At 47.5% G+C, this 27,975-nt stretch overlaps 1 protein-coding gene across 3 annotated transcripts; it reads right to left on the bottom strand.

Annotated features, from left to right (window-relative positions):
• Positions 1–34: 34 nt before the first annotated feature.
• On the bottom strand, positions 35–27,968 carry CALU (calumenin). 3 transcript variants are annotated; one of them, XM_053404705.1, is made up of 7 exons: positions 27,915–27,968; positions 15,701–15,936; positions 10,553–10,746; positions 7,380–7,546; positions 6,259–6,319; positions 4,828–5,027; positions 35–2,935 (listed from the first exon to the last, which is right to left on the bottom strand). In XM_053404705.1, the coding sequence occupies exons 1-7, from the start codon at positions 27,951–27,953 to the stop codon at positions 2,831–2,833; spliced, it is 1,002 nt and encodes a 333-aa protein (XP_053260680.1). In that variant the 5' UTR covers positions 27,954–27,968; the 3' UTR covers positions 35–2,830. The 3 variants fall into 3 exon arrangements, with proteins under 3 accessions (XP_053260680.1, XP_053260681.1, XP_053260683.1); XM_053404706.1 differs by lacking the exon at positions 10,553–10,746 and adding an exon at positions 10,301–10,494; XM_053404708.1 differs by lacking the exon at positions 27,915–27,968 and adding an exon at positions 27,746–27,830.
• Positions 27,969–27,975: the final 7 nt, after the last annotated feature.

The following is a 27,975-nucleotide window of genomic DNA, read 5'->3' as shown; positions in this document are numbered from 1 at the left end:
CACGACAGCACAAGCAAAGATACAGAGCCGCGAGGGATGTAAACAGTTTTTATTAAGACACCATCTTTATGTTGTACATTATATAAAACTCCATTTACACTCTACCAAAAAAAAAGTCGTCTCCTAAAAAGGTGGACCATGAAGAACTTTGGGGCATGCGAGTAACGAGTTTCTGTGGCCACCAGGTTCATATCTGCTTTGATAATAAAGATTGTGCAAGGAGGTAACACGGCGGAGTAGAAAAATCAAGATACACGTGGCAGAAAGCCCCGACTTAGAAAGAATTCTGCTTCGGCCATTTTTTTCCTGCAGTGGGGATGAAGTTTTTGTTTGTGTGTGTGTGTGTTTTTACAGCACACATCTGCATAGCAGCACCCCTGAAACTTTGGCTCATCAGTGCTAAAAAGAAGCATCACAGGCGTACATCCCCGAAGGTACCTGCTCCTGATATCGGTCACGCCAACAGAGCCAGCTAGGTTGCATGCACACACAAGCAAACACCCCCCCCCCCTTCTCGCTGCCAAATCTGCAAGCCAGAATTTCCTGGGGTTGGGGGTGGGACATAGGCTACAGGGGAGAGGAGGGGGCTTTTGCTTCAGAGTGAAAAAATGCAAGCGTGGGAAGGAAAATGCAATTGTGGTGCAGATGCACCTTCGTTAGTGTTCAACAAAGAAGCTGGGAAGCCAACAATGGCAACAGCTCCCTTTCCCCACTCAAGTCTTCACATCTGGGCAAGGAGAAGCAATGTTTCATTAACTCACCGCCCCTCTCCATTCTCTGTGGCTAAGCAAATGGGACCGAGGTTCTCTACACGGGTGTTTTGTTCTCCCACCATCTGGCACCTTGCTCAACCAGGATGCACCTCCTTTCCTGAAACTGGGAAATGAGGAATGCCCTGCTGTTTCGTTATGAGCGGAAGCCCAGGCTCACGACACACTGATCTTACAAAATCCTGGGTTCTTTCAACGCCTGGTTTCATGAGCACTGCTTTCCTGTTCCCAGCACCAAGTTTGTTAACTAAAAGGAAGAGGTTAGTTGGAATTGTCAGGTGTAGGTAGTGTTTTGAAGATTTCTGCCCTGTCCTGGCTCAAAGGAAATTTGGGGGCGGGGGAACTTTACCAAACCACTCATGATTACGACAGTTATTTAGTGCAGGCCAGAGGGAGAGGTTGGCCTTTAGTGTTCAAGAGGCTCACAGGGAGAGGTGTCTTAAGAGCATGAAAGCAGCCTATTTTAGCCTGCTGCCCTCCAGACATTTTGGATGAAAAGCTCTGGGATCGCCACGCAAAACCTTTGGAGAAGGCTGGGGAAGACAGGCCTGAAACCCTGGGACCAGGAACCAGCAGTCGTGCTGAGCACGGATCACATTCTCTTTCAATGGGCTTGCGGGGGGAGCCATTCCTGGTGGGCTGGACCCAGGAAACCTGCATGAGCAAGCCCAGCAAACTGGTCCTAGAATGGGAACTTAAGAGCATCAGCTTCAAAAGGCCGAGATCCCACGTTGCACCCTGGGACCCGAGAGGAAGAAGAGAGGGCGTGTGGTTTGCCTTTTTTGAGGTAAGGAGAAGGCCCTCGCCCAGGCAGACTAGGCAGCTGGGGGCTTGGAAGCCCACCGGGGAGATCAGAACACTGCCGGGGAAAGGTCTTTAATACTGCACACTGCTGCTGAATTTGCCATGCATTTTGCATAAAGGACACAGATTCCCTCTCTACTTTTAGACGCACGTTTTCGCGCCGGGGTTCCTTTTTGGCAGGGAAGCCTGATTTTAAAAAAAGAAAAGGTAAAGGCACTTCAAAAATGAAGGACTTCCGTGTGCGTCCAACTGCCACATTATTCTCCTGGCCTGCTTGACGCCCGTACGGCATCCGCCCACTGTGACCTGTCTTGAGGCACCAGCTGCTCACTGCTCTACGCAGAGGCAGGCCCAGGCGAGCAGCAAACTGAACCAGGAGGATAAAAGGTGAAGATGATTTGGCTTTCATAACCAAGTCCTGGGGGGGTGGTGAATGCCCTGAATGGAGGGTTGTAGCAGCACTGGCCAAAGTCCTCTACCCCATCTGCAAGGGGGCTGGATGATCCCAGCTCCTGGGGGCAGGAGAAGCACCAGGAATTAATACTTGGGGTGAAGCAGGGATGCCACAACTCCTCTTGTTGAAAGGTGCCATAACGTACAGCCTTCGGCAAACCTTCCTAACTCAGGTGTGGGAGGTGCATTGTGGGAAAATCCTCTTTCACTGAAGAGGATAACAGTAGTAGGTTGAACTGGAAGCATCTGCCGTTGAAATTCTCCGCTAGGCCCTTCAAGATGGACTGGAGGCAATCACCCCAGTTCAAAACAGTAATGGGGGAAGAAACTAGAACACGGAAGCTTTCTCGTGTGTTTTTCCATGGCCCTCCTTGTTCTCTGGCATTTTGAGATTGGATTTTGCAGCTAGGCACACACACACACTCACAGGGGGAGGTCAGTTAGGGGGAGCTAGTGTTGCTCTAGGGCTAATGTTTCAGGATATGCATTCTTCATCTCACACGGGACCAAAAATAAAATACAAAAATAAAACAGAACTTGTTAGACAAAAAAAAATTAAATCCAAAAATGCAAATCTATAAAACAAAACAACCCATTTGTTGCAAGTTAAAAGTTGCTTGTCAAAACACTGGGCTCCCGTCCCCACGGGAACAAGTAGCAAAGGAAGGACGGGAGAGGTTAATTCTCGTTTTTCCACGTTGTTGCCTAAAACCGCCAGTCTCAGTAGTGAGAGAGAGTTCTTCGCGTTATTCCGGAAACCGTAAAAAATAAATTACTTTCTTCCTCTTTTCCTCCTCTCTGGCTTAGAACTCGTCGTGTCGTACTAAGGCTTCCCCAAAGTCCGTAGCCTGGCTGCCCACAAACAAGTCGTACTTGTCCACAATTTCTTCTTTGCTGAGTTTGCCATCCTAAAGAACAAAAGGAGAACTCAGGCGCTTGGGCAACAATTCCTAATGAATGTTTAAGAGGGACAATCGCCCAAGACATTCCCACAAGCAAAACCTGTCGAAATAAATGGAAGCTCTTGTGTGGCTTCCATTCATTTCAACCGGAGCTGATCAGGAAAACGTCTCAGAGAATTGGGTTTCTATTTAGCTGCAGCAGCCTGATAGTTGACATAAAGAGCAGGGAAGGAACAGGTCCCTGCCCCAACAGGTATACAGTACGAAGTGTACAACAGAGAGGCAGGATTTTCTCCGAGGAGGAGATATGAGCTTCCATCCCTGGCAGCTCCAGGCAGGGCTGGGAGGAACCCTGTCTAAAATCCTGCAGAATGTGTGTCAGTCCGTGCAGACAGTACTGAGCTGGATGGACCAATGGAATGAGTCATAACAAGGCAGCTTCCTAGGAACTGCGACCTGGTCCCCTGGCCTCCGCTGAGACAGGCCTCTCGGCACCTGGGCCTCAACGACACCCAGCGATGTGGACTTCCAAAGCCAGTCGCTCTGCAAAAGGGAGCCTGTCAGGGACTGTGCTGAGGAGGGCTGCACTGAGGAAGAATGGTAGGAGCCACCCCCTTCCCCCTGCTCCTGAATCTTCCCAGGAGCAGGAGGACAGTATAGATTTGGAACAGTGGATTGCAGAGGGGCATAGTTCAGAAGGCAGAAGCTGGGAAATACTGGATGGGGAACAGCTAGGAGAAGAAACACCGGAAGGGAGAGGGTTAACAGATTCACAGTCTCTGGACAGCATTCCTCCACCGCCCTCCCCAAGGTCGAGAAGAGCTCAGAAAGTTTCAGAACAAAAAACACAGAAGGTGCTAGAAACTCAGATTACAAGACGTAGGAGTGACGTAGATTAATAGGGACGGAGGGGTTGTAAGCTTAATTGGGTGGACGCTTTCTTTTGTCCTTAGCTGTGTTTATTAAAGAAACCAACTCAGGGGTTGGCAACTTGCGGCCCATGGGCCACAAGCGACCCATAGGGGTCATTTAAATGGTCCACGAGCTACCCCCAAACCGAGCTGTCCACTGGCAAGTCCCCGTGAGCTGCGCTAAACCAGTGCAGCACAGAGCAGGGACTTGCTTCCGCAGCGCCAGAAACTGCGTCTGCGCAGACGCCGGAAATCATGTATGCGCAGACGCAATCCAGCCCACAGAGCAATCTCTGCAGGAGTGAACCAGCCCTGGCGATGTAAACCTTGCCAACCCCTGAATTACTGTATTTTTCGCTCTATAAGACACCCCCCCAAAAAAAAGTAAGGGGAAATGTGTGTGTGCGTTTTATGGAGCGAATGCAGGCGGGAGGCTCTGCTCAGCGCTCCCTTTAAAGAGCCGCATGGAGCGTGTGTATGGCTCTTGGGGGCTTTTCACCGAAGAGGGAGAAGGGCAGCCCTTCTCCCTCTTTGGCGAAAAGCCCCCAAGCGTGAGCCCCCCACACACACGCTCCACGCGCTCTTTAAAGGGAGCGCAGCTCTTGGGGGAGCCTTCCTCCCGCTGCCCAGGAGAGGCTGCGCGCAGCTATCCCATAAGCCAGGACAGGAAGAGGGATCGCTGCACAGCTGATCCCGCTTGCTGTCCTGGCTTATGGGATAGCCACGCGAAGCCTCTTGAGGGCAGGGGGAGCCTTCATCCCGCTGCCCTGAAGAGGCTTCGCGCGGCTATCCCAGAAGCCAGATCCCTCTTGCTCTTCTGGCTTCTGGGATTCAGAATATTTTTTCCCTTGTTTTCCTCCTCCAAAAAACTAGGTGCATATTATAGAGCGAAAAATACGGTAACTGGTAAGAATTCCTTTTGTTTGATCTGCTCATTTATGGCCATGGGGGAGGAAGCCAATTCCCTGAATCCTGACAGAGCCTCACCTTGTTCTGATCCGACTCATAAACGAGGTGTCGTGCTTCTGCCTCGGCATGATCATAGTCCGAGGGGAGGATCCAGTCCTTGGTCTCCTCCTTGTCCATCTTCCCGTCGCGGTTCTTGTCCCGGAACTCTACAAATTGCTCTCGCTCCGTCTTCACCCACTCAGGCTCTTCGGCGTCGCCGTCGTGGCTGTACATGTCGCCTGTGGCGAAGGGAGAGAGAGGTAGAGAGACAGGCAGACAGACACTGGGTCAGGCTTGAGAACCACGTGTCCATTGGACTCGGTTGCAAATTTTAACCTAAGGCCCCAAATTCAATAGATAAATTCAATAGATAATAAAAATAAATAATATTGCAGCGATCACACAAAAAGAATAAAAATCTATTGCGGAATGCAACATAGAGGCTCCAAAGCATATATACCGTATTTTTCGCACCAAAGGACGCACCGGACAATAGGACGCACCTTGTTTTAGAGGGGGGAGAACAAGGAAAAAAAATTCTCCCCCTCTCTGCTCAGCGCCCCTTCAGTGAAGCGGCAGGAGGCGCTGCGCAGAGAAGGGGAGAATTTCCCCCCTCTAAAACAAGGTGCCGTTTAAGGTGCGTTTAGTCGCCTTCAGGCGGCTACCTTGGTTGCCTGGAGAGCAAGAGGGGTTGGTGTGCTCTCCAGGCTTCAGGTTCCTTTCGACCTGCTCTTTGGAGCTGGCGGGGGGAAGCCCACCACCAGCCCCAAAGAGCAGGTTGGGGAGCAGCGCAAAGGCGCGCGGCTAAAGAGGCTCCTGCCATAGCCGCGCGTCACCTCTCCAGCCGGCAGAGGGTCGCGGGGCTATGCTGTCTTCGCTCCATAGGACGCACACACATTTCCCCTTCATTTTTGAAGGGGGAAAAGTGCATCCTATGGTGCGAAAAATACGGTAAATTCAATAGATAATAAAAATAAATAATATTGCAACAATCACTAAAAAAAGAATAAAAATCTATCGCGGAATAGGGCTCTGTGAGGCTGATAGCAATAATGACTCTTAAATCACCTGCATCAGCAGCCGGCCTGGGAATGAGATTATGTAAGGTAAGGGGAGGCAAGTATCAAGAAGGGAGCACCTTTTTATTTGAAATGGTCTAGCCAGGAATCTTTTCCCCTTTGCCCAGATGCTGAGGAACACAAACTTGAAAGAGACATCAGTATTAATGAAACTGGGAGGGACTGGGCAGCCAATCCGCAGCCAGCCCTGTTCCTCTGGGGTGTGACTGCCTCTCCCACAGCTACCATAATAATGGGGAGGATTTCTTAATTTAATTTTCTATCCACCCTTCTTTCCAAAAGTGGGCTGCAGCCATTTTAAATACAGCATTTTAATAGTAACTTTGAGGAATGACAACGAGAATCTGAACTAAAGGAGGAGGAGGGGAGAAGGAAGTGATGTCTGGCTCACCTATGTATTCTTCCAAGTCAATGAAGCCATCCCCATTTTTGTCAATGTCCTCCATAGTTTCCTGTTGAGAAAAACCTACGTCAGCATCGCAGCTTAAGCTCAGGTGGGACCTAGGGTGCCCCTTCTTTGCCAGAGAGCAAAGAGAAGCGAGCAAAAGAATTGCTTTCCAGCGGGCAAGAAGAAAACCTTAGGATCGATACAGAACATAGAGACCCCTAGAAGGGAGAACAGGAGTCAACATCCCAAACCAACCAACCACAGAACAAGTTCAGAAACCTCGCCTTCCACATATGACCCAGAGGTGACAATGATAAGCTGACTGGAAACAGGGTGGATATGATTTAAATCAAATCAATTTAAATCACGATTTAAATCACTAGTTGGTAAGACTTGATTTAAATCATTTTTTTACAGGAGGACTCATTCTTGCTGGTATAATCTCAATATTTGCAACCAGATGAAGGTCTCGTTTTTGGAATAATAAATTTTCAGAGCAGTTAATCAAAAATGACTGATTTGGTTGTACTATTAGAAATACATAGAAAGATAATTATGAAATTATGGTGAGGTTTAATAAGTTCACTGTTTATATCTGGACAGCTTTTCTGCTGTACTTTATTGGAAGGAGAAAAATAATCATTTCCTTAGTAACAATTTATTTAACAGTAACATTATAGCATATGTATCTATGTTTGTTAACTGATGTGGTTAAACAATTTTAAAAACAACAACAGAGTTTTAGCACACATGAGAAACTTAAAACAAATCCTTATTTCCTGACGAATAGCCTTTGGACTCGAATGCAACTTAAATAGAAAATCTTTAGAAAGATTTTTCCTCCAAAAACATTTTATTTTAAAAAACCAATTTAAATCTAAAAAAAATCCAAGTTAAATTTTTAAAAATCTGATTTAAATAAATTTAAAAATCAGATTTTTAAAATTATTTTTTAAAAAATCATTAATATTATCCACCCTGACCCGAACACATTTCAGAAGTAGCATTAAAATGGTTTCATAAGCCTTTTGCGGGTAGGATATGGGTGGCAGTGTGTCACTTAAATACAGTTATACTTGCTCCCTGGCTTAAGTTAACCCATGTGATCCCTGCGTGGTACCCACCTGCACAACTATATCCTTCATGTATTCATATTCCTCAGGATGCAGAAAAGCAGTGAACTCTTCCTTGGTAGCAATCAGGTCGCCGTCCTTGTCGGCCATCTTGAACCTCCGCTCATCTCTCACCATCATCTGCTTGTAGTTAAAGCCATCGTCGGGGTCGGGGTCGTCTGGGTGGCAAGAGAAAGGTTGCGTCTGCTTCAGCACCGGGAGATCACTTGAGGGGTAACAAACCTCACCGGTGTTATCATTACTACTGCCAGAAGTGCAGTTTGCACATGTTTACTGAACATGTCACAGGGCACGCTGTTCAGGAAAAACGACGGTAGAAAACTGCAGCCCAGCAAGTTCTGCAGCACCTTTTCCAAGAGCAAAACGTTGCTTGGGGCCCCTGGAGTGCTTCAGCCACAGAATGGCCAAACCAGGCTCCAGGTGACCATAATTTCTCACTAGCAAAAATGGTTGACTCTTTGGTCACCCGCCTGCTTTAAGGTACCGTATTTTTCGTTCTGTAAGACGCACCTAGTTTTTAAAGGAGGAAAACGGGGGGGGGGGGATATTCTGAACGAAACAGAGGATGTATGATTTTTGTGGTTCATGCTGTGGCCACAGACATGTGATCTGATGGTGAATTTGGGGTGACCCAATGCAAAAATCCTGAGGATCCATGTGGATCTGTGCTTTGTAACCACGTTTTTGTGTCATTGCGGCCCCAAGAAACAGTGGATGCGTGATTTTTTTGGTGCAGGCTGTAGCCATGGCCATGCTATGGCTTCTGATGGTGAATTTGGGGTGACCCTATGCAAAAATCCTGAGGATCCTTGGCTTTTACTTCCCCCCTCCCAGGCAGCCTCCTTTATCTCTAGTGTCCCTTATCTCCCTCCTGATTGCTTACCGACCAGCTGCTTCCTTTCAACACCCCCTTCCCTCTTGTTTGTCTTAGTGTCTTTCCCTTAGCTGGAGCAGTTTTTTGCTCCTCCTTTTCTTCTAATTTCTCTCCTCATTGCTTGTTTTAGTATTCCTGTCTCCTCTCCTTGCAAGTTCACTGTCTTTACCTCCCCCCTCCCCTGGCAACCTCCTTTATCAGCAGCCTTATCTCTCTGATCGCTTGCCAATCAGCGTTTTGTTTCAACACCCCCTTCCCTCTTTCAGAAAACAAAAAGCATGATCTGCTTTTCTCCCCTGGGCAATTCGGCTCCAGGGACCACACATTCGCTGCATAAGACACACAGACATTTCCCCTTACTTTTTAGGATGAAAAAAGTGCGTCTTATGGACTGAAAAATACGGTATATTTTAACCACAGCAATTATTTCATTTCGAACCAACTGCTAGAGATACATGAAAGGAAATCTGGGTATCAAAATTAAAGTAAAAGCCAAGAGCAACATGCTATATTGCAACAGGGATGGCTCTTTTTCCAAGTCAAGTCAGGGAGCGCACGATAAGCAGGAAGGTGTGTTTGCAATAGGCTCAAAGCTTTACACACTAGCTTCCCCTCCCCCCAACCTGGTGCCATCCAGACAGTATGGACTACAACTTCTATTAGCCGTAGGCAGCATGGACGTGCTAGCGAGGGCTGATGGGAGTTGTAGTCCCAAAGTTCTGGAGGGTACCAGCCTGGAGAAGACTGGTTTGGGTCAATGCTAGGGAAGAGATTTTTGGAAATAGCCCCTTCCCACAACATAGAGTGGTGAGCTCCTGGGCACTGCAGCTGAACCCAGAAGTTAGCCTTCCTTGCACTGAGTGACATTTCCTCCTCTGCAGATGGGAAGGCGGGCTCCTGGGCCAGAGGAACCCGTGGCCCTCAAGATGCTCCTGGGCTGTGACCATGGCCGTGGCAACTGGGGCTTAGGGGAGCTGAGAGGCCAACGCAGTGTCTGGGGGGCTTCTCTCCAACCCCATCGTTCTGCCCGGACACTGAGGTCCAGCACCGAGGGCCTTCTGGCGGTTCCCTCCCTGCGAGAAGCCAAGTTACGGGGAACCAGGCAGAGGGCCTTCTCAGTGGTGGCACCCGCCCTGTGGAACGCCCTCCCACCAGATGTTAAAGAGAAGAACTACCACCAGACTTTTAGAAGACATCTGAAGGCAGCCCGGTTTAGGGAAGCTTTTAATGTTTAACAAACTACTGTATTTTAATACTTTGTTGGAAGCCGCCCTGAGTGGCTGGGGAAACCCAGCCAGATGGGCGGGGTATTAATAATAAATTCTAATCTATTTTAATCTATTCTATTCTATTCCCAGGATTCTCTCCTCCTTTCTTAGGCAAAGGTCTTGCAGAGCTCAAACGCAACAGGAGAGTAACGTTAACATACAGCCTGTGGTTGCACTCAGGAGAGTAACCATTAAGACCACGTCACTATGCTGTATTTATCAATGAAGCAGAGGTGAGAAGACGCATCTCCAGTCAAGGTCCAAGACTTCCAGGGCTTTTTGTGCTTCCTCAATGTAAGTTGGCAAGGGACCATTTTCAAAGGAGAGAACTGCTACCTCTCCCATAACATGGGATTCTATCCTGTGTTAGAAACTCAGATATATAAAGCTAGGCGCCAAATGGCTCCTTAAATTAGGGTTACGGTCGCCCAAACTGAATGCCTGGTTGCCATTTTTTGGCCAGATGGCTCAAAAGTCGTATTTCTCAATGTGACTTTTTGGTTCCCGAGATTCATTCTGATTGTGCAGATAAAGTATAACGGACAGAATTCTGCGCTATCTGGGCATTTTTACTGATAGCCAGGTGCAAAATGTGCCTGGCAAGTTTTGAAGGCTGATTCTATCAGCAGAGGCGCATCAGGCCCCAGCTCTAAATCATTAGGCATTTTAGACCTCCCATGGCCTGCAAGACCACCCCCGCCCACCCACCCCCTTCCTGCTTTATCGGCAGGAGATCAGGATGACTGCGGCTCTGGCAACTTGCCCCTTACCCAGGTAAGTGCCATAGGTCACGTTTCTGTACTCATCCCAGGAGATTAAGCCATCTTGGTTCATGTCATACTCCTGCCACTGGTGCTCTACATTGTCATACACGTACTTCTTCTGCGCCTTCTTAATCCAGGCCTTCAGCTCCCCCTCGGTCACAAACCCATCCTTATCCGTGTCTATTTTACTTACAATCATTCTACAAGACAAAACAAGCAAGTTTCAAGACGCCGGGCTCCAGAAAGCGGGGGACCTACCTAAGATGTAGCCGTAGGTGGCATTTTTATACTCTTCCCAGGAAATGAGCCCGTCCTCATTGAGGTCGTGCCCCTTCCACTGGCGCTCTACATCCTCGTAAATCCAGCGCTTTTGGGCAAATTTAATCCAGTCTTTTAGCTCTTCGGGAGTTACAAACCCGTCCTTGTCTTCATCTATTTTACTTACAATCTTTCTGTAGGAAATGCAGAAAAAGCCGGCAAGAGTTAAGAGAGACAAAAGTAAATTAAATACCTGGGCCTACCCGGGGGGGGGGGTCATGTGCCCTGTTTGGCAACGTCTATGGGACAACCCAGTAGGAACGCGGGTGATGCTGTGGTCTAAACCACAGAGCCTAGGGCTTGCCGATCAGAAGGCTGGTGGTTCGAATCCCCGCGATGGGGTGAGCTCCCGTTGCTTGGTCCCAGCTCCTGCCAACCTAGCAGTTCAAAAGCACGTCAAAGTGCAAGCAGATAAATAGGTACCGCTCCAGCGGGAAGGTAAACGGCGTTTCCGTGTGCTGCTCTGGTTCGCCAGAAGCGGCTTAGTCATGCTGGCCACATGACCCGGAAGCTGCCTGTGGACAAACGCCAGCTCCCTCATGGCGCTGTGGGTTAAACCACAGAGCCTAGGGCTTGCCGATCAGAAGGCTGGTGGTTCGAATCCCCGCGATGGGGTGAGCTCCCGTTGCTCGGTCCCAGCTCCTGCCCACCTAGCGTTCGAAAGCACGTCAAAGTGCAAGCAGATAAATAGGTACCGCTCCAGCGGGAAGGTAAACGGCGTTTCCGTGTGCTGCTCTGGTTCGCCAGAAGCGGCTTAGTCATGCTGGCCACATGACCCGGAAGCTGCCTGTGGACAAACGCCAGCTCCCTCATGGCGCTGTGGGTTAAACCACAGAGCCTAGGGCTTGCCGATCAGAAGGCTGGTGGTTCGAATCCCCGCGATGGGGTGAGCTCCCGTTGCTCGGTCCCAGCTCCTGCCCACCTAGCGTTCGAAAGCACGTCAAAGTGCAAGCAGATAAATAGGTACCGTTCCAGTGGGAAGGTAAACGGTGTTTCCGTGTGCTGCTCTGGTTCGCCAGAAGCGGCTTAGTCATGCTGGCCACATGACCCGGAAGCTGCCTGTGGACAAACGCCAGCTCCCTCGTGGCGCTGTGGGTTAAACCACAGAGCCTAGGACTTGCCGATCAGAAGGTCGGCGGTTCAAATCCCCGCGACGGGGTGAGCTCCCGTTGCTCGGTCCCTGCTCCTGCCAACCTAGCAGTTTGAAAGCAAGTAGATAAATAGGAACCGCTCTGGCAGGAAGGTAAACGGTGTTTCCGTGTGCTGCTCTGGTTCTCCAGAAGCGGCTTAGTCATGCTGGCCACAGGACCCGGAAGCTGTACACCGGCTCCCTCAGCCAATAAAGCGAGATGAGCGCTGCAACCCCAGTCGGTCACAACTGGACCTAATGGTCAGGGGTCCCTTTACCCTTTACCTTTATGGGGCAACCCAACAGTGGGAGGAGCAAGAGCCCTTATGCCACCAGGGAGAGGACACCTGTAGCCATCTGTTGTTGCTGGGACTCCCTTCAACCACAGCCAGTATGGTCAACTGTCAGGGAGGATGGGGGGCTGCAGCCCGAGAGCAGGTGGAAAGCAACCAACACCCTTTCCCTGCCCTCTTCTGTACAGTGGTACCTCGGTTTTAGAGCAGCTTAGTTCCAGAACAACTCAGAACCCAAACGCTGCAAATCCGGAAGTAGGTGTTCCGGTTTTCGAACTATGCCTCGGAAGCCGAACGTGCTCCCGAGCTTCTGTTTTCACTGTTGCGCAGCTTATTTGAGTCCCCTGCATAGTAATTAAGGCTTCCTTCCTTCAGTTTTACCCTTAAGCAGCAAATTTAAGTCCCCCCCAATCGTAATTAAAGCCTTGTGTTTCTGATTGCAGTGTTCTGAGGTAATATTTGGTGCTTTTGTTTTTGCTTTTGTGTTTTTGTGCGTGTGTCTTTTTCATTTTTGTGTCTGTGGATTGTTTTTTGTTTTATGATTGATTGATTGATTGACTGCAGAAATGGATAACCCCCCCCCATCCAAACAATGACTATTATCAGTGCAGGTAAGAAAAAAAATTAATTTTAATTTTTTTATTATCTTATTTATTTTATAGTACAGAACATTGATTACTACTTTCATTTTATGGCTCAATGGTCTCGTTAGATAGTAAAATTCATGTTAAATTGCTGTTTTAGGGGGTTTTTTTAAAGTCTGGAACGGGTTAATCCATTTTGCTTTCTATGGAAAAGCGCGCCTTGGTTTTGGAACACTTTGGTTTTGGAACGGACTTCCGGAACGGATTAAGTTTGAGAACCAAGGTACCACTGTATTAGGAAGGAACAGACTGAAGCTCTAGTGTTCGACAGCCTTGTTCAACAGCAGGGTGGCAGCTGGTCATCTTTGAGGCCCAGTGGCCTCTGAAACCCTCAGCAGTTTATATGGATCTCTCAGACAGCCCACCTCCCCGTGTATTCAGTAGTAACCAAGGACCTGCTTGTAACGCCATGCAAGCACGGAACCAGATCCTACCAGATGCAACCCATTATTTGGCACAATTAAATCGACTTTAAACATTAACTTGCATTTAACAGCCCTGGTCTCGGGAGCCCAGAGGCAAGGAAAGCCACTCAAGACACACACACAAAGGCTTCCTCCTTGCTCCAGGCAGCTGCCCCAGGGATCTCCAGTCACAGCAGCAGCTGCTGGGAATCAATAAAGCAAGTTGAGTCCGGGAGGACAGAGCTAGGGAAAAGGAGGGAAAGGGCTGCAGCTGCCACCTCCGCTGAGAAGCTGAAAAAGCAGCCAAGACGGAGGCAAGGGTGGTGGTGGCGGCGGCTGGTTTTGAGCTTCCAAGGTAAACGCATGCTACCTTTGTACTGTGTTAAAACACATTTTATCTGCAGAGTGCCAGATTCTTTTCCTTGACACCTGACCCACTAACAGGCAAGCTCTCGAGGGCCAGGCGTTACAGTTGGGCTGTTCTCCACCCCTTCGCTATCCTCCACTTACATCAAAACATGCTGCTGAGGGGTTTAGCTGAAACCCGACCTACAAGGAAAGGTCGGACGAGGTGGAAATTCTGGGCAAGAGGCGCAAGTCCTAGAAAAGTCGCCTGCAACCTGCAACCTGCAACCAGACGACAACTCGCCTGAACGGCAGGACACACATCCTGCTACTCTAGAGCAGCCTTCCCCAGCCTGACTACAGTTCCCATCAGCCCTTGCCAGCGCAGACAGCTGCTCTGGAGAGTGTGCCTGTGATGCAACGTGAACTGGAGTGCTCGGCCCAAATTTCTGCTAGACCTACTGGCTTTGCTCGAACCCTGCTTGTGTGTGTGTATAGGGTGCCTCATGCACTAGTGGGTGACAGTCTGGATACCCTTCTTCTTGCCCTGACCCTAATGGGCATCTGCCTGCTGGGACAACACAGCACCACCCTACTCACAGCTGCCAGAGAAAGGGGGGGAAATCTTGAATCAATTCTCTGGCGCAAATGTGAACATCATGATGCAAGCCTGTACTACTTTGCTGGGCTGGACAAACAACCAGGCTCTTTGGCCAAGGCCCCCACAGCAGTGTGGCATGTTCAGAAAGTCTCAACAGTGAGGGGCTAGCGGGGCAAACTTGCATGATTTATTTCCCAAGAAGAGTTTTTCCCAAGTCTGGAGCAGCAGAAGCATAAGAATGCTCAGCCAAATATAACCGCAGCTGTCACTCCTGTTACCTGACACTTGGGCCACGGGGGGGGGGGGGTTGTAAGGTGGGGGGTGGGGCAAGGCATTTCCCACTGCACTGCCGAGGGGGAGCCATTAGCCCCATCAAGGTCACAGCCTTCTTGAGGAGCTAATTTGAACAAATGCAGTGAAGCAGGTTACGGTATTAGCACTGCTATTCTCCTCGGCATGAACTCCAGGGCCCTAGTCAAGACTCTCGCCATGGGCACCAATTTATTAACAGTGGTACCTTGGAAGTCGAACGGAATCCGTTCTGAAAGTCTGTTTGACTTCCAAAACGTTTGGAAACCGAGGCATGGCTTCCGATTGGCTGCAGGAAACTCCTGCAGCCAATCAGAAGCCGCGTCAGACATTCGGGTTCCAAAGAACGTTCGCACACTGGAACACTCACTTCCGGGTTTGCGGCGTTTGGGAGCCAAAACTTTCGACTCGCAAGGCGTTCGCGAACCAAGGTACAACTGTACTGTTAATCAGCAACTCGGTAAAAGGTAAAGGGACCCCTGACCATTAGGTCCAGTCACGGACGACTTTGGGGTTGCGGTGCTCATCTTGCTTTACTGGCCGAGGGAACCGGCATACAGCTTCCGGGTCATGTGGCCAGCGTGACTAAGCCGCTTCTGGCGAACCAGAGCAGCGCACAGAAACGCCATTTACCTTCCCGCTGGAGCGGTACCTATTTATCTACTTGCACTTTGTGCTTTCAAACTGCTAGGTTGGCAGGAGCAGGGACCAAGCAACGGGAGCTCACCTCATCGCGGGGATTCGAACCGCCGACCTTCTGATCGGCAAGTCCTAGGCTCTGTGGTTTAACCCACAGCGCCACCTGCGTCCCAATCAGCAACTTAAGGGGCACTTAATAATAAGATGCACCTGCACAGATTTCAATGAAATCTTTGGGGAACCTTTGGCCTTCCAGGTGTTGCTGAACTACAACTCCCATCAGTACCAGAAAGCGTGGCTGATGGCCAAGGATGATGGGAGTTGTTGTTCGGCAACATCTAGGTCCAAGGCTCCTCACACCTGCCGTAACTCTACCTGGGAATAATTTCTGTTTAATTCATGCCAGCTTACTTCTGAGAAAATGGTGCTAGCTTTGGGCTGCAAGTCTGTCTAAAGGAGGAATGGGTAACTTGAGGATTTTCAGGTGCGGTTGGGCTCCAACATCTACCAGCTGCAGGGAGCATGGTAAATGGTGAGAATCCCACAATACCTGGAAGCTACAGGCTCCCTACCTGTGGCCTAAAGGCGAGGACAGTTGCTTAGCTGGACTGTGCATCAGAGCCCCATGGGAGCTGGCTTGTGGGGAAGGCACACAAGAGGCTGCAGTGGATTTGAGTCCCCCCCAAGCAGCCTTCCTATGTGAAAACCATCAAGGTTTCCTTACCCCAGCCTCTCCTTGCTCTCTTCTGGCGTCAGCTGGTCAAAGGTCTTGGCCTCATCTGCACCCAGGAAGGCATCGTGGTCATAGTCGAAGTTCTGTGCATCATCATGGACCTTGTCGCTGAGCTGAGGTTCGTGGTGGATGCGATCCTTCTTCTCGGTGGGTTTGCTCAGAACACAGGCGGTCCACAGGGACAGGTACAAAACGACCTGCCGAACAGCCACAACCATGGTGATATCCTTGGGAAATGAAAGACAGGAGCAAGCGTTAGCTTGTTTTAAGCTGAAGGTCTTCAGGCTTCCCCGTGGGGACCATCAGTCACGCCACACAATTGCCCTTCTGCTAGACGCTTCCAACTGCAGAAAAAGGACGTTATAATTAGCTAGCTGGCTGATACCACTTGTCTTAATTAGCAAGAAGTGATGGCATTTGTGATCACCATGTTGAATGTGCCCAGATGAACCCCAAGGCCATTATTTTCTCATGGGATAGAGGCATCAACAACTAGCCAGGCACACACTAATACGTTGGGTTAAGCTAAATGTAACTGACCACACTGCCCTCCTGCAAGCAGGCTATTTTGAAACTACAAAGAACGGAAGTCGTGACTTATTGGCTGTTTAGAACTAGAGAACTGCAGCCAAAGACTTGGCTAGTTCATTCTGACCAATGTGAATTTCACTCCCCACATGCCACACCTCTTTTGACAGCGCTGTCCCCAAAGCTTGCTGCCTTCAGAAGTTCCCTTATTCATCCACCCCTCTGCTGCGAACTGCACACAGCTCCTCTGTCCCAGGGTCCCAACTGACCCTCCATTAAGACAAGGGAACAGGAAGGAGGAAGATACAGGCTTGCAAAAGCAGCCTTTGCCATCAGCAGGCTGGAGTTGATCGATGTTGTGGTCCAAAACACCTGGAGGTCACTAGATTGGCAAAGGCTGAGCGGAGGGGAGGAAGGAAGGTAGCTCCGTTGGCAGAGCATGTGGCTCCTTAATCTCAGTGTTGTGGGTTTGAGCCCAATGTTGGGCAAAAGAGCCATGTATTGCAGGGGGCTGGACTAGATGACCCTGTGGACCCTTCCAACTCTATGGTGCTATGATTTTAAGGATACAGCATTGGCTGACAGGTAGAAACTAAGGGAGGCAGAGGACAGAAAGAAGCAGGGACACAGAATAAAGACACTGGTGCTTTTTCATTGGCCCCTCCTTCCCTCAACTCCTCCTCCTCCATAATCCATTCATTGTTTCAGTTTCCTTTCCAGTCAGCGGCCAGTTCTGCCTTCCTTCTGCTAAACCTGCATCTGGACTCCCTGCTTCCTAGCTATATCTATATATCTCTATCTCTGTATCTATCTGTGTGTGTGTGTGTGTGTTTTCACATGATTACAACTACACCTTACAAACACATATTTCGAATACATATCTGACTTCCTTCCCTCCCCCCCTTTTGTGTTCCTTTTCTACTTTAGATTTTTAACATTTTACTCCATTTTTTCTTCCTGTTATCTTAGTTATATTTTTAACTGTTTGATTTAAGTTAATCCTACTAATGAACTTATTTGAATCCCCGAGCCTTTCAGATATTCTACAAATTTTCCCATTCTTTAATCATCCCCCCCCCCCGGTTTCATATTACACCCATCAGTTTTGCCATTTGGCATAGTCCATCAATTTAATCAGCCACTCTTCCTTAGTTGGTATAGCATCTTATTTCCACTTCCAGGCAAACACCATTCTGGCTGCAGTTGTGGCATACAAGAGCAAATTTTTAAGGTCCTTCAAAATCTCTATATTCATAATCCCTAAAAGAAAAGCTTCCGGTTTTTTTACTAAAGGTTATCTTAAACATTTTCTTCAATTCATTATAAATCATTTCCCAGAAGACTTTTACCGGACCACCACATATGATAGAAAGTGCCTTTCTTTTCTTTACACCGTGGGTAGGCAACCTAAGGCCCGGGGGCCAGATCCAGCCCAATCGCCTTCTCAATCCGGCCCTCAGACGGTCCGGGAATCCGCGTGTTTTTACATGAGTAGAATCTGTCCTTTTATTTAAAATGCACCTCTAGGTTATTTGTGGGGCATAGGAATTTGTTCATTTCCCCCCAAAAAATATCATCTGGCCCCCCACAAGGTCTGAGGAACAGTGGACCGGCCCCCTGCTGAAAAAGTTTGCTGACCCCTGCTTTACACTTTCAGCATGTGTTTGAGTGGACTCCCTGTATCCTTGGCCCACACCTAGTAAGAATGTTTTCAGCATCTAGACTAGCCTGTGACTTTGCCGCACATGGCATGCTGCTGTTTAATGCTCATTTCTTTAATCTACCATAGCATCATAGGTGTACAGCCTACGGAGGGTTTGCTTGCAGATTCATAAGCTTCAGGAAAGTATTCAGCACAACTGAATTTGGCATTCAGTGCTGGTGCTGTGTTACGTTCTTTTTTAGGCTTAAGCAGAACTCTCTCTGCAGTGTTGTGAAATTCCATCTTGAAGGAGGATTCCACAATGAAGAACATTAATAATAACAATCTCCTCTTTTTGTGGCATACCTACAGCAGCTAGGAAATGCTCACCTAACCTAAAATGATAATAAAAACGTCATCAGGCAAGACCTCTCTGAGAACTGAAGGGGTGTTTTCCTGCTAACTACAAAACACTGTGGCAGTACAGAATTTGCTCACTGTTATGGAATTTCAACAGCTCCATGCGTAAAGAGATACACAATTTATAGTCTCACCCAGCCCAGGGAGAAAAATCACATCACAGGGAAAAGAGAGGAGGGGATCAGAGTCACCAAGCTGTTTTGGCAAATGCTTAAGATTCTGGGGGAGAGATTCAAGCCCCTCCCTGCCGCCAAAGCCATCGTATATATTATATGTACGCGATGCGCTCGAAGGGGTTCTGTGCAACTTGCATTCCAGCAGCAAGACTTTTAACTATTTATAGCACATCATCTTCCACCACCATCACCACCCTTCGGATAGCTGCGGAGCTAGCTCTGCATAGGCCACAGGGCTCCCTATAGCTCCCCTGTTCCAAAAGGAGACACCACAATACCTCATGAAGGCCTGTATGGAATTGATGGAAGGAAAATTAACGTGAGAAACCTCTGCGCATGCCTCACTGCAACCCAAGCAGTCTTTTAATCTGAAAGAAACAGGGCCGGAAGGTCTCAGGGGGCTGGCTCCCTAGTAATGTAAAATATTTTTCAGAGAAGTCTGAAAGTCCAATTTCAGTTTTATCTGGCCCTGTGAGCTAAGCATTCCAGCGACACATTATGTAAGATGTCTCTTCTGCCTTATGTACAGAGTCAGTTTGCTGCTCCTGTTCAGTACTGCCAACATTGGCTTAGCAGTGGCTCTCCAGAATCTCTGGCAAAGGTGCCTTTCCCTGCGACTTAAAGGTAAAGGGACCCCTGACCGTTAGGTCCAGTCGTGACCGACTCTGAGGTTGCGGTGCTCATCTCGCTTTACTGGCCGAGGGAGCCGGCATACAGCTTCCGGGTCATGTGGCCAGCAGGACTAAGCCGCTTCTGGTGAACCAGAGCAGTGCACGGACATGCCGTTTAACTTCCCACTGGAGCGGTACCTATTTATCTACTTGCACTTTGATGTGCTTTTGAACTGCTAGGTTGGCAGGAGCAGGGACCGAGCAACCCGTTGCTGAGATTTGAACCGCTGACCTTCTGATCGGCAAGTCCTAGGCTCTGCGCTTTAACCCACAGCGCCACCCACGTCCCTTTTCCCTGCGACATACACTTCTGCAATTGGAAAGGCCAGGGATTGAACCTAGGACCAGGTATGCATCCTCCATTTCTGAATATGGTTGCTGGGGTAGTGGGAGAGCGGTTTCTCCCTGCACGCGCATTGGACTTCAGAGGAAGCACCTCCTCAGCTCCATGTGATTTACAGAAAGATGGCTCCGCTCTCCTGAGGGACAGCACAAATTACGCCCAGAAACCAAGAGCAACCAAAATGCATGGAGCACACCATTCACAACTTTCGCTGACCTGGAGCTCTGCAGAGCTCAAAACTCTGCTGCCCTGCCTTTCTTTGGACCACAGTCCTCACCTTACAAGCATTCTATCATCATCACCCACCTTTTTCCCTAACAGGACTCAAGGTGGCTCACAGATAAAAACAAGAACTGCTAAAAACATAGAACAGATTTAATGGAAACAATGAAATTTCTCCTTACCTGACACAAACATGGCTTGCGTCCAACCGCGTTCTACTTAAGAGCAGTGGACCCATTAAATCAGTGATGGCCAAACTCGGCCCTCCAGCTGTCTTGGGACTACAAATCCCATCATCCCTGACCACTGGCCCTGCTAGCTAGAGATGATGAGAGTTGTAGTCCCAAAACAGCTGGAGGGCCAAGTTTGGCCATCACTGCATTAAATTTAATGGACCTAAGTAAATCTTTCAACAGGTTTACTCAGAGTAGAATATCCAATACATTTTAGTGTTCTCATGTCCTCCAGGCGTTTCTGGTTATCTTTTTGTGACCCTGATCCTGTGACATACCCTTTCTGATGCAAACCCACACTCACAAACACACTTTCTCCCTTAGTTCATAAAATCTCATGAAAGTTACACTGGTCAAGACTTTTCAGCCTTCTACAAGCCCAGGCAAGCTCCCATGACACACACAAACACTTCCTTTTACCAATGCTCTTTTTTTGAGAGAGGGGCCAAGTGTGTTATGGCATTGCCTGGGGACAGAAAGCAGAATCAGCCAGGAACTTTTCTGGCAAAACAGGCAGGCCTAATCCTACGCATACTGAAGTGGCAAACGTCAGTGATATTTTGCCAACAATGAAAGTCTCTTGTTAAACTTGCCTTCCAGGCATATGCCACTGGCGCCAGCCTGCAATCGAACGTGCCCAAAACACCTCTCCAAACATAATTTCCTCGTGAATTAGCTACTCGTATCCAAGCGAGCTTTGCTTTCCCATTAATGACAACTTAAAGTCAAGGTGTTACACAGAAGTCCATTTATAATTAGCCCACTTTATTGCAAAGAGCACAAGAATTATACACAGGTACATAAATCATTGCCGCACAATCCAGCAATAAAAGCGGGAAAACACGGGGAAAACTGAGTTCCAAAGTGCAGAACAAGGTACACCTTTAAAGGAGAGGTTTTTTATTTAAATTTTAAAAGTCCATTTATTTTTTAGATACTTCCTAAATAAGAAATGCCTAGCAATTGGTTGTGATGACTGTAAATACATATTGATATAGACTTATACACTAATCAAATGCCCCTTGTGCTCCATAAATAAATTTTATATTGAGAGATGTACCATGTGGCTGGCTAGAGATACACCAGATTATATATTTTCTAAATCAGCCAAATCACCCAGGCATTACACAGCTTAAATAGTTTTGAGCAACTACTCAACTCGACCCACCACTCAACTGGGAAAGGGAATCATCTCTACATTAAACCCTCACACAATTCCTCTCACTTTGTTAAGACTAAAATGGGGGAAAGAGTTTTGGTGAAGAATTAGAGGAACAACTCTGGGAACAAATTTGGGATGAACTACCACTTGGATCCATCTCAATTAGAACTCGAGAAAATGCTTTAAAGATTGCTGGTAAAAGTGTCCAGTCCAATTAAATATATATAGAATTAATCGTAACACATCTAATATTGGCTGGCAAATATACAATTTACATGGCTCCCTAGTACACACGGGGTAGTTTTGCCTGAAGATTATTCCCTTTGGGGAAAAAGTTTTTCAAACAATCAAATGATGGGACAATTGCTACAACCAGACCCAAAAGTAACCCTGCTATCTTATTCTACTCCTCATATGAAGAACATAACCAATAAATACCGAATCTTCCATTTATTAACTGCAGCTAGATTAGTGAATGCAAAATTCTTTTAGGAACTTTAAATGCAAATCTTTTAGAAGCCTGTATTTTGAAAGTCTGGGACACTGTGCTTATGGACAAATTGACCATTTCACCAAAGAAATAACAATTCGGGAGGAGAAAGATTCACAACTTCTATACAATATGATATCCTTTTTATTGACTTTGTTAGAGCATTAGATAATGCTCACGAGCTTGTCAAGCTGCATCAGAGTTACACCCATTTGCATCATGCATACAGCCCCCCCCCCAATCTATTTGTATGAAACAAATGACTTCACAAGAGGGTCAGAAGTCGAGTTCAAAAGGTTTACGAGCTGCGCTGGCACAACTGACGTCTCTTTGTTGTGGCACACAACAAAGCTTTCTCTCCCCTTTCCCACCCAACCTCAAAATCAGCTACAAAGGGTTGAGGGAGCAGATTTTGGGGGTGCGCAGAGGGAGGAGAGGGAATGGAAGTTCCGGCAGAACTATGCGCACAGGGCATTGGATACAACCCATTATGCTCACATTAAGGCCAGATTTCATTTTTAAAACATGCTATTATTAAAAACAATGACAAACCTAGACAGCATCTTAAAAAGCAGAGACATCACCTTGCCAACAAAGGTCCGTATAGTTAAAGCTCTGGTTTTCCCAGTAGTGATGTATGGAAGTGAGAGCTGGACCATAAAGAAGGCTGATCGCCGAAGAATTGATGCTTTTGAATTCTGGTGCTGGAGGAGACTCTTGAGAGTCCCATGGACTGCAAGAAGATCAAACCTCTCCATTCTGAAGGAAATCAGCCCTGAGTGCTCACTGGAAGGACAGATCCTGAAGCTGAGGCTCCAAGACTTTGGCCACCTCATGAGAAGAGAAGACTCCCTGGACAAGACCCTGATGTTGGGAAAGACAGAGGGCACAAGGAGAAGGGGACGACAGAGGACGAGATGGTTGGACAGTGTTCTCGAAGCTACCAGCATGAGTTTGACCAAACTGCGGGAGGCAGTAGAAGACAGGAGTGCCTGGCGTGCTCTGGTCCAGGGGGTCACGAAGAGTCGGTCACGACTAAACAACTAAACAACAACATTATTAAAAACTGGCATGCATCTGTAAATCCAATTTTACATTTCTTTATTCTGAAAAGTCAGTTGTTCTGTTAAAAAAAAAAATCTACGCTGCCTAAAACCGGCTGAGGACTCCAACTGGCTTACTCCTACTTCCAATTCTTTTTTTCCAAGGTATTAGGACTATTCTGGCTGTTAAAACCGCGACATATTAGACCAGCACACAAACACACGCCTTAAGCAAATTGCCTGTTTCTCCAAGTATCTCACACAATGAGCTGTTTATATCCATGAGCTATGAAGCACAGTCAAGAACAGGAGCCAGCAATCTCAATCGCACATCCAATTTGCAATGTGCCTGCACCTTGAATTTTCTGTCCCCAAAACCCATCATTTTGAGCTATGGCACAAAAAGGAGGGGATTCTAAGGGACATGGACAGCAGGTGGTTGATAGTAGGGGGTTTTTTTGGGAGGGGAGCAGAGTGATTGGAGGGGAATCACTATATAAAGCAAGATGCAGAAGCTGTTTGCATCTCTTGTCTCAGAGATGGGCAGACATGCTGTGGCAAATGTCATGTTACATGCTCTGTCCATAGCTCCAAACTCGTTGTGACATAGTAGATTAGAGGATTGTATTTCAAGAAACAGTTTTGACAAGCAGGACACATAAACCTGGCTTGCGGGAGAGTTGCAGCGTGGTAATCCTCTCAGTGAGCACACACAACAGCATACAAAAACTGGTGCAATTTAAGAATGGGAAATTGGCCCACTCAACTAAAATTGGTGTGCCTTGCCGGAGGTCAAGCTTTCAGAGTTCAGCTAATGGTGCCTTATCCAGCAGCCATATAGATATTGATCTCTTGTAGCCTTCCCTGAAGCATCTAATTAGAACTGTGAGAACTGAACGGGTCTTTGGTCTGTCTGATCCGGAAGGGCTCTTCTGGTGTACTGAAAGAGTCCACCAGGCAGCAATCAAAATTTGCCAGGCGCCAGGCACATTTTGCACTCAGCTGTTGGCCACTTGCGACCAAGTGAAGATGCTCCGATGGTGCCTGATGTCTCCATCATCTGGAGGTGCATGCCTGGGGATCTTTGGATTGGGACTGTTTTCATACACTAGTATCTGTAGAATTCTGTTATATTTTTTCTGCAAAATCAGAATGAATTTCAGGAACCAAAAAGTCGTATTGAAAAATATAACTTTTGAGCCATCTGGGCCAAAATATGGCAACTAGGCATTCAGTTCTGGTGACTGTAACCCTGGTTTAAGGAGCTATTTGGTGCCTAGCTTATATATCTGAGTTTCTAACACTGGAGGTAACTGGGGAGGGCCAACTTCATCAGCTGAGCTATCTATATGTAGCATGACACTCCAGACACTTAAAAAGGACTCTGTCCGAGAGAAGCTGGCCTCCTGCCTGGGGCTGGAAAACCATCTCGGATATCTAGGCACCAGGAGGATGCATAGATAATTTTAAAGAACCAGTATCAAATACTTTAGCTTCACACAAAAATCCTGTATACTATTGCCATTCAGATTTTTTAGCTGCTCCACAGCCAGGGGCAATTGAAGTGTTGTACAATAAAATAAAATGAGACAAAATACCAACAACACAGACTCTGAAAATCATAAAACCGTTTCTGATCAATTAATATTCCAGTAATGACTGGGCGACATTTCAAGGAAAGTATTCTTAAACAAACTTTCAGTAGCTTCATTCAAGTAAATGCTTAAGTAAATTCATTTACTTCATTGAAGTAAATGATTATGCACAAGTTACCAGAGCACAGGAAGCCCCCAACAGCACTCAAAATACTACCATCAAGCAACCTGCTTCTCCCATCTTGAATGAAATACATCTAAGCAACAGCCTGGTTGCCCAACATATATCCAGATGTGGTGGTCATTCACAACTGCCAACAATGTGTACAATGTACAGTGGCCTGAGAGTGACCTTAAAATAGCAAGCAATGCTATCATACCCCGCAAATACAGACAACTGCTAAACATGGGAATAATTCAGGGCAATCACTTAGAGCACAAAGAGTCACTTAACATAAGCAAGCTACCTTTATCAAAGAGTGGATTTTTACACCCACTGATTGCACATTTATGAATGAAAATAGCCTATAACCTCTTAAGTGACTCAGAGTACAAAACCAGAGAATTTGTTACATCAGACTAATACAGAGTAAGGGATCTCACATACATGGTGTTAAGAGAGAAGCCTTCCCCATCCAGATGTTTTGGAATACAACTTCCATCAGCCTCAGTCAATGGAAGTTGTAGTCCAGAACATCTGGAGGACACCAGGTTGGGGAAGGTGATGTTACAGTGTCCTTGATTGCGTAGCAAGTACGAATGTGTTGCTATTTTTAATCTTAAATCTACTGTGAATGAATGCTAGAGAAGACCATTACCTTCACACCCAGATAAACAGCTGGCTACTGTCAGAGAAATAATAACAAAGGTTTGTGCAGGTGATCAATCCATGCCAGCCAGCCAGTCCAGGTGAAAACTGCACACAGTGTATTACGATGAGCAGAGCACCAGTGTTATTCCACAACACAAGTGCTTTGGAAATGTTGCTGCGTTCAGTGGCACTTCCTCTCTCATTCCCTGCTTCCCATGCCAGCGACACAGCAGGCATGAAAGTGTTCAAAATGTGTGAATTGAATTTAAGTTATTTTAACTCAGGAGTGGAGATCCCCAAGCTCTCTCAATTATCTTGTTGCACACCAGTCCCTAGCATTCAAAGCCAGAATGGTCAATGATGGTCAATCACAGGCTGCTCACTCCAGTTCCAAAAGATCACAGAGACACACCCCACCACCTGGTGTTTCCAGAGTGGAAGTCATAGAATAAAAACAGTAAAACAGCAGTACCGCAGGATCAGCATCTTCCAATGTACAGTATATGTTCTAGAAGAGCAGCCATGTTACCTATAACAAACTAATAAATATAATTATCTATTTAAACTCCGTACGTCTGGCTGGGTTTCCCCAGCCACTCTGGACACCTCCCAACTGAATATTAAAAACACAATACAGCATTAAACCTTAAAAACTTCCCTAAACAGGGTTGCCTTCAGCTGTCTTCTAAAAGTCAGGTAGTTGTTTATCTCCTTGACATCTGGTGGGAGGGCGTTCCACAGGGCAGGTGCCACTACCAAGAAGGCCCTCTGCCTGGTTCCCTGTAGCTTTGCTTCTCGCAGTGAGGGAACCGCCAGAAGGGCCTCAGAGCTGGACCTCAATCCAATAAAAAAGCCAACCAACATTCGGTAGCTGTAACTTTCACATCGTGCCCAAACAAAAATGTGAACTAGATGGAGAATTAGAAAAACCCGGTAAGAGAAGTTTCTATATGCTTACTGTATACTTGCTTCAAAACAAACTGTCCTTGAATTCCAAGTTATCACTGGGTTGTTCCTTGTCTAATTCGTCAACTGTTCTGTATCTTTCGAAACACCCCAAAGCATCAGGGAAGAGCTTGTACCTCAGTGACAGAGTACACTTAGTGCTCAGGGTCCAAGATTCAATGCCCAATTAGGGGGGTGTCTCAGGGAAGGAGAGCCAGGAAAACCTCTGCCATTCATAGTGAACAATACTGTACACAGGACTACATGAGCCAATGGTCTGTAATTATACAATGAAGGTTAAACATAAGAAAATCCAGTTTAATGGATGAGGCCCGTTCTCACAGAGATGGACTAGATGCAGAGCAACAGTTAGGGCTGTACAACAGTTAGGACTTATCCACACTTAGCTTTTGCCCCGTTCTTTCCAGGTACAGAACATTTCCCCACAAAAACACCCCCCTCCCTTTTTTTAGTTCTCCATGAGGGCTAATGTCAATTTGGGTTTTCTGTGCATTGCTGTTTGCTCCAATTGTGCTTTAAAGAGTGCATTTCCTCAGGGGGGAAAACTGTGGCAAAAAGGGAGTGGGTGGGCTCAGATACAGAGCTTTAAAGCGTGGACCTGCCTGGTAAGAGCCAAGGAAAATTAAGTGTGGGCAACCTGAACGCTCCTCACTTTTTAATCGCAGCAACTGGTATTCAGAGGCATACTGCCTGCAACAGTGGAAGCAGAACATAGCCGCTGCGGCTAGTAAGAGTTGATAGAACCTCACGGAAGATAAGGTTCTCTTTAGATTAATTTGTTTATTTATTATATGTTCCTCTCTTTCTTTGTGTCTGTATACATATGTATGTTGTATATTTTTTTAATGCACAGGGGAAGAAAACACTCAGTGAAGTCACGATCAAACTGATCAACAGGAGGTTCAGAACCAAGAAAAGGTTGCTTCATAAACTGTAAGCAACTTAATAAATTTGCTGCGTTTTACCTTAAAAAGAAAAGCCCTTTTAGAAATGGTTAGTAAAGACTACTGGAGTCAGGTCTATCACAATTGCGAAGCCCAGAGGCAGGATGAACCTGAGCACCAAATTAGAGGGTGGAGTGAATCCTGACTGATGGGCAAATTGACAGGCGGACAAAAGAATTGACACCTAAGGGCGCCGTAGAGCAGCTTCCCCAGCCTGGCGCCCTCCAGTCCTTCTGGGCTACGACTTCCATCGGGTGGCGAAAACGTCAAGGGAGGCCCCGCTGGCGGACTGCCCAGTTATTGCTGTTTATTAAATTTATATGCCGTCCTTCATCCGAAGATCACAGCGTGGTTTGCAGAATAAATAATAATAATAATAATAATAATAATAATACAGAACAAAACGGGCCACAGCAGCTGACCACCAGACAGAGAGAGAAAGAGACGACCACTGGATAGCAAAACAAGACGTGGGCCTGGGTGGCCCCCGGGTCTGACCCTATTTCCGTGCCCCTGCGCTTAAACACGCAAGTCCCCAGGCCGTCGGAAGGCGATCATAAGGGACCGAAGGAGGCACGTCTGCACTCCTCGGCACTTGTGAGCCTTTTGTTTCCCCGGAAGAAACCCTCTCGCTTTCCTAGACCATCCCCGGTCGCATTCACACGTGAATCTGAACCCGGGTCAGAAGCGGCTCCGGGACAGAACAGCGACAGCCCCCCTCCTCTGGAGGAGCACGTGCTCGTGTGAGCGCGCCTCCCCGCTTTAGCCGCTCCCGAGCTGGCCCCGTTACCTTCCCTCTCCTGCTGCCGTGGCCGCCGCCGCCTCGGCTCCCTCGGCTTCTCCCCCTCACGACGACCGGAAACGGCCGCGCCAAAGGCCAACCCTCCCCGCCCCGCGCCCCGCCTCCTCCTGGCCCCGCACACCAATCAGAAGCCGCCGTCCTTCCCTCGCGGCTTTACCATTGGCCTTCGCGGCTCCTTACGCCCTGCCTTCCCCATCCCTCCTCCCTTCCCTTAGCGG

Source organism: Podarcis raffonei, chromosome 10 (assembly GCF_027172205.1).
Source record: "Podarcis raffonei isolate rPodRaf1 chromosome 10, rPodRaf1.pri, whole genome shotgun sequence".
Classification (NCBI taxonomy): domain Eukaryota; kingdom Metazoa; phylum Chordata; class Lepidosauria; order Squamata; family Lacertidae; genus Podarcis; species Podarcis raffonei.
The sequence above is the reverse complement of the archived record's forward strand: the minus strand, read 5'-3'. Positions and strand labels throughout refer to the sequence as shown.